Source organism: Etheostoma spectabile, chromosome 8, assembly GCF_008692095.1.
Source record: "Etheostoma spectabile isolate EspeVRDwgs_2016 chromosome 8, UIUC_Espe_1.0, whole genome shotgun sequence".
Lineage (NCBI taxonomy): Eukaryota > Metazoa > Chordata > Actinopteri > Perciformes > Percidae > Etheostoma > Etheostoma spectabile.
The window spans coordinates 14,718,720-14,728,425 of record NC_045740.1 but is presented as its reverse complement, the minus strand read 5'-3'; the positions used below and the strand labels follow the sequence as shown (position 1 = coordinate 14,728,425).

At 38.3% G+C, this 9,706-nt stretch overlaps 3 protein-coding genes across 13 annotated transcripts in view; 2 read left to right on the top strand and 1 right to left on the bottom strand.

Moving 5' to 3' along the window:
* Positions 1 to 4,095, bottom strand: part of tdg.2 (thymine DNA glycosylase, tandem duplicate 2) — a 5,682-nt gene extending 1,587 nt beyond the window's left edge. For 2 of the 9 annotated variants that reach the window (XM_032522632.1, XM_032522634.1), the window contains exons 1-8: positions 3,643 to 4,094; positions 2,314 to 2,678; positions 2,001 to 2,200; positions 1,756 to 1,825; positions 960 to 1,095; positions 652 to 734; positions 440 to 534; positions 182 to 353 (exon numbers count right to left, since the gene is read on the bottom strand). In XM_032522632.1, coding sequence (XP_032378523.1) covers positions 182 to 353; positions 440 to 534; positions 652 to 734; positions 960 to 1,095; positions 1,756 to 1,825; positions 2,001 to 2,200; positions 2,314 to 2,678; positions 3,643 to 3,731 — 1,210 coding nt within the window. In that variant the 5' untranslated portion in view covers positions 3,732 to 4,094. Of the gene's footprint in view, positions 1 to 181; positions 354 to 439; positions 535 to 651; positions 735 to 959; positions 1,096 to 1,755; positions 1,826 to 2,000; positions 2,201 to 2,313; positions 2,679 to 3,642 lie in introns of all 9 variants that reach the window. The other 7 variants (XM_032522639.1, XM_032522638.1, XM_032522637.1 and 4 more) reach the window with 7 other exon arrangements.
* Positions 4,096 to 4,135: 40 nt separating this feature from the next.
* On the top strand, positions 4,136 to 6,895 carry uqcc6 (ubiquinol-cytochrome c reductase complex assembly factor 6). Of its 2 annotated transcripts, none has more exons than XM_032522650.1 (3): positions 4,136 to 4,850; positions 5,609 to 5,735; positions 6,366 to 6,895. In XM_032522650.1, exons 2-3 carry the CDS (start codon positions 5,628 to 5,630, stop codon positions 6,486 to 6,488), a joined length of 231 nt encoding a protein of 76 aa, XP_032378541.1. In that variant the 5' UTR covers positions 4,136 to 4,850; positions 5,609 to 5,627; the 3' UTR covers positions 6,489 to 6,895. The 2 variants fall into 2 exon arrangements, with proteins under 2 accessions (XP_032378541.1, XP_032378540.1); XM_032522649.1 differs by lacking the exon at positions 4,136 to 4,850 and adding an exon at positions 4,983 to 5,257.
* A 295-nt stretch (positions 6,896 to 7,190) lies between these two features.
* Positions 7,191 to 9,242, top strand: efcab10 (EF-hand calcium binding domain 10). Of its 2 annotated transcripts, XM_032522648.1 has the most exons (4): positions 7,448 to 7,630; positions 8,049 to 8,213; positions 8,506 to 8,596; positions 8,703 to 8,849. In XM_032522648.1, the coding sequence occupies exons 1-4, from the start codon at positions 7,528 to 7,530 to the stop codon at positions 8,746 to 8,748; spliced, it is 405 nt and encodes a 134-aa protein (XP_032378539.1). In that variant the 5' UTR covers positions 7,448 to 7,527; the 3' UTR covers positions 8,749 to 8,849. The 2 variants fall into 2 exon arrangements, with proteins under 2 accessions (XP_032378538.1, XP_032378539.1); XM_032522647.1 differs by lacking the exon at positions 8,506 to 8,596 and having other exon boundaries at positions 7,191 to 7,630; positions 8,703 to 9,242.
* Positions 9,243 to 9,706: the final 464 nt, after the last annotated feature.

The window sequence follows — 9,706 nt, the reverse complement described above, 5'->3', positions numbered from 1 at the left end:
ACAGTTTTTAATGTTCTATCAGACTAGAACTACTCAAGAGTCTGCTCTCGAGACTTTGCTCTAATGTTTGGGACAATCAGGGCAGGATTCGGGAAAACTACTTGGATTTCGTAACTGTACCGAATTTTTCGGGACATCTGGTCACCCTAATTATACAGCTAAAGGGAATTGTACGGTTTACCTTTAGCTAGCTGCAGATTGAACGAGTACTGTGTCTCTTCCACCTCGGGCCTCGGTGCCAGGCCTTTCATCTGGTCTCGCAGTTCCTTCAGCTTGATGTAGAAATGAACCTTATCCTGGGCACGGGGAAACTGGGCACAGCGGGGGCTTGATGACGGCATCAAGTAGCACACCTAGGTAAAATGAAATTTGCAATGAGGATTGTCATTTGTATTGTTGAGTGTATTTGAGGAGTTATCCAGGTATTGTTTTAACTTACCGTTTCAGTTTCTGGGATTTTGTAAGGCTGTAGACCAAAGTCGAGATTCTTTGCCTTCACACCGAAGGTTTCTTTGCAGAAGATTTCATAGATACCTGACAAGATTAACAAATGTCAATTTTCCCTTTTAAACTTACCCAATGGCTGTATGAATAAGCCATCTAAACACTTTCACAAAGTGAAGTAGTTTTTAAGTGTTTTAATATTTGTACCTTTTCCATTAAAAGCTGCTATTAATGGTTTGTATTTCTGCAGCTTGTCAAGTAACTGTCGACCTCCTTCACGAATCTCCTTACTGGGACAGAACACAAAACCAGAAAATAATGAGCTACGTTTGTTTCAAGTGACACACAAGATTACATCGGGCGGGATATTTGCCCAGAACGTTTTCTTATTAGCACTTGGAATTCAGTCTTAGTCTACTGTTGCACTAACTTTAAATCATTCTGTATAAAGGCGTGAACTTAAGTTACTCTAATTATTTACATAAGTTAAAAGATCAATGTTTTTTTGTATTCACCTAGAGAGGTCCTTGCTACCAGGTGTGGTCCTCTCTACCATGTTGGTAAAGCCAATGCTATATTTCTCCGGCAGGCTTTGGTCATGCATGTAGTTGAGCTGCTCGTCAGTTAGACCAGAAAGAAACAGACATTTCCCTGGAAAGGAAAGAAAATTGACATTTTAGTTAGCTTAGTGACTATCAAGACACATAAAATACATTTTACACTGGACAATACACTGGACCCAGAATTACAGAACTTTGCAGACATTGTAGCTGCACTGAATCTTCAGGACTACTTTAGCATAAACATGTTTTAATGTAAAATAATGTGCTCTGCTGATACTGGAGTGATAAATATTCAGTGTGATAAATGTTCTTGGGGAGCTTTAAAATCATTGTGCACCCTGATTTAAGCAACCTCACCCTGTGAAAACCTGTCTGGCAAAAACCTCCATTGAAGATCCATTTTAAAATGGCATTAATACATTTTCTACAGACCCCTTAAATGTTTATATTCCCATTTAATGACCACTTTAAAACTTCCAAGTTACATATAAAAACCCACATCTTTCAACATGGTACAAGTTGCAGGCATTATGTGCATTCTGTTGTCTGATTGATGCGGTGAAACGATGAAGCAACATCATTTGTGTATAGAGTGAAATATTCAAACCCAAGACACCATTTATATGGCCACACAAAATGAAAAGTTACATTACTTTAGAAAATGCCTTTGTAATTCAGCCTGATGCTTTTAAGCTAAGTCTTGGCGTGTATTCCCTGAAGTCAGAAATGAAATTGAATTTCAACATACAGAAATGGTTTCCTGGGTTTGGATAATGGCGTCCTTTGAAGGCTGATAATAGTCCTGGGTTAATTCCAATCTGAGGAGAAACATGAAGGTGTTACCATGGCAACAGACCTGAAAATTACAGTTTTTTGTGACCTTGCCAAATAGACACAATGTCTTCACATCTTTTTTTTGTATACCTGGCACCAATTCACTACTTAAATAAACAAATATATTCATTCGTAACATGTCACAAGTACATAACTCACTATCAAAATGTCAAGATTATAGGATATAACGTCTGGCAGGGTTTTGGCCATAACCTCAGCCACTGACATGCCGTTGAAGCGGTTGAGAGCCCTCTTGGCTTTTTTTGCCGCTTCAATCTCATTCTCCTCCTCCTGTGTCTTGCCCTCCTCCGCCTGCTGCTTAGGAGGCCGGCCTCTCTTCTTCTTTACCGGTGTCACAACTAGCACAGAGAGAGGAGGAACATGTTGTAGAAATTACTAAACTAAAATAATTACAACTTACTAAAAAAACTGTTTTCAGTGTGGGGGAATATGACTTTGGTGTATTCCATACCTTGTGGTTGACCAGCAGGCTGAGGTTGGGGCTGAACACTCAGCTCCTGCTGCTGTATTGTATGTTGGTGTTGAGGGTGGTGCAGGTGTGCAGGATGCTGCTGCTGCTGCTGCTGCTGCTGCTGCTGCTGCTGCTGCTGCTGCTGCTGCTGCTCCCTGACGTTTGGCTGGTAGGTCAGATCCTGGTAGTGATTTTGGGCCGGGGGGTTATAGTTCTGGTAAAAAGGTTCTTGGTAAACAGGTGGTTCGCGGTGGACCGACAGCTCGGCCATGACAAGCTCATCTCTGGGACCTTCAGAGTAATGGCCCGTGTTATGATACGGCATCACATACTGCGCCTCTGGGTGCTGCTGGCTGGACTGGTACCTAGAAAAGAGAGGTTGCATGAGAGAAGTAGAGAGGAGGAAGAACGTTAAAGGGAGAAGGGGGAAAGTAGACAACAAAACAGGACCCAGACACAGGAAGAAAGGACAAATTATGTCTGGTGCTCAATGGGGAAGTGTGTATGACAAACTTACAACACACAATACTTACAAACATACATGCGCTGATATACACCTGTTTGTATTCTCTACATTTCATTCAGTTTAGAGTATGTAAGTCAAGCTCTGAAAGTATTTGTCATCGCTTTAATGCATTTGGTTGGTTTTGAGCATAAAGCCTAGAATAGAAACACTAGAACCATAGAAACACTCACACATTGCACCCACAAACAGGTCTTTAACAACAACTTTGTTGTGCGCTCAGGTAAGTCTGACCAGAATAGAATGAAGATACAAACAATTGATAGGACTTCCAAAAACATTGTGATTGTGATCAATATGAAAACCACTACAGGTCAGACATGTGAATGAAAATGTCTTTTACAGCCATCATGCCCATTCTAAAATTGGCAAATAGGCTGAGTAAGGGCCACTGCAGGTGTATTTATGAAGCCTTTAGCAAGTGATGGTTGAAGAACTGTTGAATTTTTTTAAATTGTAGGATATACCCTTAAATCCGTAAATGTGTCAAACCAGCTACCGAGTAGGCCTACACATAACGCAGTTTCATTACATTGTTACAATAACTGACAAGTACATTTGCCAGTTAATTACATGCATTGCTACATACCTGAATTATAAGTCAATAACCATTTTATTAAAATGGTTATTATCATTAATGATTACACTATCACTTGCTACAAGCCTAAATGTAAAGTATACAGGTATGTATGATGTCGTGCGTCAAATGCTGTTTATTTTTCTTCATGTCATGCATGAAAATGAAGACGTCAGGGCGATAACATGAGAAGTTTCCCATGACCCTGCCACCTCCAACACCAACTCACCACTGCTGAAAATAATCCGTAGGAACCGTCAATGATGTATACTGGTTTTCTTCCATCTTAACTGTTGACTTATTTGAATACATTAACATTCATTCTGCTGTCAAATGCATCAATACAAACTGGAGAGGTGAGCTACGTGGAGATTATAGCACATACGGTACATTGCTGGCACAAAGAAGACGGATGGACGCTGCTAGCTAACATTACAGGAAGATGGAAGGCTTTGCTAACAGTGAGCCCCGCTGTCTTCAAACCGCAAGTGTCCTCTACATTAACAAAACATAAGGGTATATGAGCAAACTAACATACCTGTCATACATTTTGTTCTTTAGTTTTCAAATAAGGAGACGGGGATCTAGGAATCCTCCCAAAACAAAGACCATTTAAACGCTCATAACGCTTTTGCGCAGGTTGAGTGAAGGCTTACCGCCACCCTTTGGTCAGGAGGCGTATTGCATGAGTGAACTCTAATGACAGGCTATTTAGGATATAGACCGTTAATATACAGTCTATGATTTAGTCACATTAAACAACTATATTTTAGCCTATTACTACCAACGATCGACTAACGTTGTGGCAAATACATGGGAGCTAAAGAGACCGAACAAGACAAATGTAATGTAATATAAATACTATGCTCTTAAATTACATTCGATACCTCATCAATCTACCCCAGTGTCTTAGCCATGGTAACCCAACAAAATGTAAAGAATCATGAACACTAAATCAAGACTAAAACCCAGATAACCTAAATGCATAACGAAAACACTAACATAACATCTTAAACATTTAAACTAGGACAGGAACCGTTAATAACACAGCTCCATGATCCTTTGCGCTGCAGTGCACTGCAGTGCAGAACAGTCAACCCAGCGGCATCATGCCGGGCATTAAATAAAAGCAGTACCGAGTAAATTATTATTTCAAATGTCATAAAACAGACACGGGGTTCTAGTGTATGGTACACAGACGGTATGAGTTCATTACAAATACCTCTAGATGGCGTCAAATCACGGACATGAAAGCAGTGCACCAGCATGAATTTACGTCGACGAACCCGGCAGCCAAAGATTGTGTCTTCGTAAAGCGCAGCACTCCACGGTAAAAACTCCATGAACAGGACCTCCTACAGATAATCCAGGGTCTTGTTCACTTTTTTTTTTTTTTTTACCTCGTCCCTGTTCAACTTCCTAAATTGGCCCAACAATGTAAGTTAAAAAGACATCCACAGCACTGTGGCTTGCTAAAAAGAAGAAGCTAGCTAGCTAATGATCTAAGATAGCTAGCGTACATCAACAATCAGCTTCAAAATGGTGGAATAGAAAGTTGTAATCCAATTTTTTTCAAACATTACAATCCACCCCAACCAATGAATTCAAAAAAGCGGAATACACGGATGCACAAGCAGGAGACAGGGAACATAACCTTTGTGGTATCACTAAATAGAGGCAGAGTGCGAGCTCTCTTTACCTTTATTATCTTCGTGTTAGCTAACAGTTGCAGCGTGACCTGCGTCTCCTGCTTGTGAGTCCCAATGACAGGCACTTGGGTTTACGATGTTGGAAATTAGCTTCACGTTGCTGCCTTTAATTGAAGTCACAGTGAAATAAACAAGGTAAGGCATTACTAGAATAGCTATATGTTAGTTTTTGTATATTGCTATGTCCCCATTTTCTGTATTTCAAACTTTTACCCCTGTAACATTAACTGTATTGTCGCGGCTAACAACATTAGCTTTCCTGTCACTGGATTCACTGTGCAGGTGGTTAGCCATATGTACATGTTTGAAATGTGTACATGCATGGTATTAAAATGGTGAACTGTACTTCGCTAGAAACACTGATGGTAAGGCACACCCATAGAGAATATCATTTGATGTGATTAATCATACTGAAAGGGGAGCAAAAAGATTAGATACGGCATATCATTTTAAATCATTCACTAATGTCTCCCTATTTTCCTCCAGATTGAGGAAGTGTGTGAAGATGCCAGCCGGTGTGTCTTGGCCTCGGTACCTGAGGATGTTAAGTGCCAGTATGCTGGCAATGTTTGCAGGAGCACAGGTCGTCCACCAGTACTACCTACCTGATCTGGTGAGAGACCAAATTAACCATTTTTTTTCACGTTGGCACGGCTGTGATTTCTAGAGGAAATCCATAAACAAGTCAGCAAAGTATTGAAATGATTATGACAGTCATTGTCATGTTTTTGAAGAAAAAAAAATCCCAGACATCTGGCATCACTGATGTTCATACTTTGCAACTGTCCCTCGCTCTGTGCTACTTTTATAACACATAGGATGCGTGTTTTTATACAGCTGTAGTATTTTCCAGCTATACTGTATCACAACACATATGTGTTAGTATTTTCCTACATTTCCTATAATGCAATTTGACAGCCACCACAAGGCAAGTGGAAAAAGTGTTACTTCTACTCAAAGATGGGTTCATAGCATAGACCGTATATATAACGGTCTATGGTTCATAGTCATACATACTCTGTATGGTACGGAGGAACCAGTCAAGTTTAATTTAATCAAGGTAATTTATTATTTATCAAGAAGTGGTCCCAGAAAACACCAGTAACACTAAAGCCAGACTTTTACAGTGGATGTTTAAAATTGCTAAAAGTATAAAAAAGAAGAAAAAAAATGCAACACCACACAACCAAACAGGCCCAGCTTTTCAGTGTGTAACCGTCTCTGCTGCTGTTATATCTTTCAGAGTATACCAGAGATCCCACCAAAGCCTGGGGAGCTTCAGACAGATCTGCTGGGCTACAAAGTCAGAGAAGAAGCTGCTGCTGCTGCGTTACAGCAGCTTAAAGCTAAACAGAAGGTGGACTGATAAGACATTTTACATTTTTCCTGCATTGGACACCCTATCTATATCTATCAAACAGACTTTGTCCAATGTTTCAGGCTGCTACTTGCCTGGAGTAAAGTCATTTCAGGGACATCTGCAAATGGATATTTTCTGTGTTTGATGGTTTCTTCTAATGAAGCAAACAGGAGTCAATTGAAATGCCACACTGTTGGCATCTGGCTGCTCGGATAGGGATCTTCTCTAAAACAAGATAATTTGGTTTATACAACAGTTGTTAATACACCTCATGTCATATCTCTTCATCCCTTTTGAATGTGTTTGCATGTTTAAACCGAGTGATGAAATAATGTAAAAGAACGTTCCATGAACACATGGTAACTGCTAAGGTCGTTAAATAATTACAGTGAATTCAAATGTATATATTTTGATTGTTTTTAGTTGTTTGCTAGCAGACAAAATTAATTTGAAATAAAAATGTACCAAAGCTTTGCCCATTACTTTGTAGTAGATGTCCTTGCTCTTTATGGAAATACTGACAGACTTGCAAAATTAATCATTCCCAGCTTCTAAATATATGTGTTTTGCTTCCCCTGTATTATATTGTTCTAAATTAATTATTTGGCAGTTTTGGACTGTTGGTCAGACAAAAAAACTAAGTCAAACATCGCATTTAGCTTTGGAACTTTTAATAGTTATGTTTCCGTATTTCTTTGACATTTTATATAAACAACTAATCACTTAGTAAAATGTTAAAAGGTTTTGGTTTTATCATCCTGAGGTCCTATTTATTTATTTGTCAAAGAGGTGATTTAAAATCTGCCCTACTGTAACCTTTACGGTGTGTGACTTTACGTTTAGTTTTAGGTTAACATAAGGGTAAGGGTTGGGGTTATATTATATATAATAGGCTTGTAATTGTGATTGGTGGGGTAGACTGGCTGGACGCATCCTGTCATTAAGTGAAAAGTACGTGTGTGCGCGTGCGTGCGTGCGCACTCGGTGTAGGCGTATCATGGCAACAAGTTGTAAACTAACTGTCTATGTTTGTGAATTATAAAACATGGCGACGCAGAGAGAGAAAGACGTCGTCGATTATCTCGAGAAACACAAAATTTTCGAGCTCATGGAAAACCTGACCAGCATGCTCTTCTTTTACAGACCTGGTTAGAACTTATTTTGTCTCTGTTGTAGTCCCAATGGACCTAACATCCTCTGCTAAAAACACTAGCCATGTTTTGCAATAGTTAGCTAGCAAGCTAGCTGTAGGCTAGGTTATTGCCTAAAGTAGTCTAAAATGTCATTTGAAAAATGACTTTTGCTATGTTGTGGCTCACAGTTCAATTAAAACTGCCCAAATATTCTGTTCTTGCCTTGAACATACCCAGGTGGTATATAATAATGTCTACAAAGTGTATGTAAAGAAAAATATAAGTTTGGCATTGTTAAATATTTGCTAGTTATTCTTCAGTTTTATTCTGTTGATATTGTTGTTATTTGGTTGCTGCAAACTTTCCTAAAGGTGTTCAATACTTGAACCTTTATTACCAGAAGCAATTCATTGTGGTTTATTTTTTCAATCAGAAAATCCCAGAGAGTTTCTCATTGAGCAGCTGGAACAGCTGAAGATGTCTCAGCAGAATGGTGTGGACGGACCGAATCTGTTCAACAACTCCAACCTGGATGCAGTCTTCGGGATACTGGACCCCGCTAATAAAAAATACATCACTTTTGCCCAATACAAGCATGGTAAGCGTAGGACATGGGCACTATATTAGGCTTTCTGGGGCAGAGAGAGATCAACACTTTCAATATGTAACTGTTATTTTTATAAGCAACATAATTCTAAGCTCACCCAAGATATTTATCAGGTTTTAATTCAGTTTAGTAGCCTATTTAGTCACAACTCACATGTATACATACTTTTAATCCACCCTATTATTGCTTCATACAGCAAAATTTAAAATCATCAAAGGAATATTTTTTCAGAATAATGACACTTTTAAATAAAACAACTTCTCACAGAGCCTTCCCCCCACAGCGCTGACCACACTGGGCATAAAAAACATTAATGAATGTCCCGAAGGTGTAAATGAAGACAGAATATCCCAAGAAACCTTCGAAACAGAAGCGTAAGAGCAGCTTGTAAAATCGAAACAACACGACAGGCAATATTCACAAGCATTTTAAAATTCACCATACCATAAAAGTAAATTTTGTCTAATCTTGTTGTTACAGGATTCAAGGCCTGCAGAGATGCTCAGCAACATACAAACAACTGTGAACTTATGTTTGATGTTTTCTTCCACTCAGCTGATATGTTATTTAACGCATGGTATAGTGTTGATATGTATTTGGAAGTTTTCATTGGGCTGGGTATTATGTTATAAAATGAGCACATTTTATATAATTATTGTTATTAAACTTGTAATGTTAGTATGGATTCTGATTGAGTTAGTTTCATTCAAGTATTTGCCAGCTTTTTTACACTAAAGTTAACAGTATATTTTTGAGGAATTTCTTCTAAAAACTGAAGGATCCTATGCCCTTAAGAAATATCACCATGTCGAGGTGCAATATGTGATGAGATACAACTGTTTATTAAGAACTCTTAGAGAAGTATAGGATAACAGAGTACAGAGAACAGGTATTTTTCATCCTAAGTCTACATCCTCACTCAGCCTCCCAGTTCTGAATTATTAATTGCCCTTTCTACTCTTATTGAAATAAAACAAAACACTTTTCCCATTATTTTAAGCTTAAACTATTGGAGACAGTTATATATATATATGAGAGACATTGTTTATACTGTAAATCTTTAAGACAATACTTTGGTTTACTCCTCAGCATGACCTTGCCTGAAACATGATTATGAATACAGTGTATAAAAAAACATTATACACTCTTGTGAATATATATACATTTTTTCCTACAGTATACTGTATAGTAACACATCCATCTTGCCATCCAACACATAAATGTCAATCAAAAGTTGGAGGGGATTTTGGGTCTGTATTTGATATAATATAAAAGCCAATCAAAAAGCACAAGAGTTAGTCTTTTATTTGGCCTTTTGTTTAAATATTTCAATAAATAAAAAAAATAACCTAAGCAGGCTAAGACATTTGAAAATATGACATGATCTTTGGCAGTCGCTATCTGAATTTAAAATTTCAATGTAATGTTAAACATGTTATCGTCATCATCATCATCATCATCATCATCATCATCATCATCATCAT

What these genes read in the sequence shown, in the direction of transcription:
- efcab10 (XM_032522647.1), top strand. Translation starts at nt 7,528, where the DNA reads ATGGCGACGCAGAGAGAGAAAGACGTCGTCGATTATCTCGAGAAACAC. An exon ending in GCTCTTCTTTTACAGACCTG is followed by an intron (nt 7,631 to 8,048) that starts GTTAGAACTTAT and finishes TTTTTCAATCAG; the next exon opens with AAAATCCCAGAGAGTTTCTC. An exon ending in TTTTGCCCAATACAAGCATG is followed by an intron (nt 8,214 to 8,702) that starts GTAAGCGTAGGA and finishes TTGTTGTTACAG; the next exon opens with GATTCAAGGCCTGCAGAGAT.
- uqcc6 (XM_032522650.1), top strand. Translation starts at nt 5,628, where the DNA reads ATGCCAGCCGGTGTGTCTTGGCCTCGGTACCTGAGGATGTTAAGTGCC. An exon ending in AGTACTACCTACCTGATCTG is followed by an intron (nt 5,736 to 6,365) that starts GTGAGAGACCAA and finishes TATATCTTTCAG; the next exon opens with AGTATACCAGAGATCCCACC.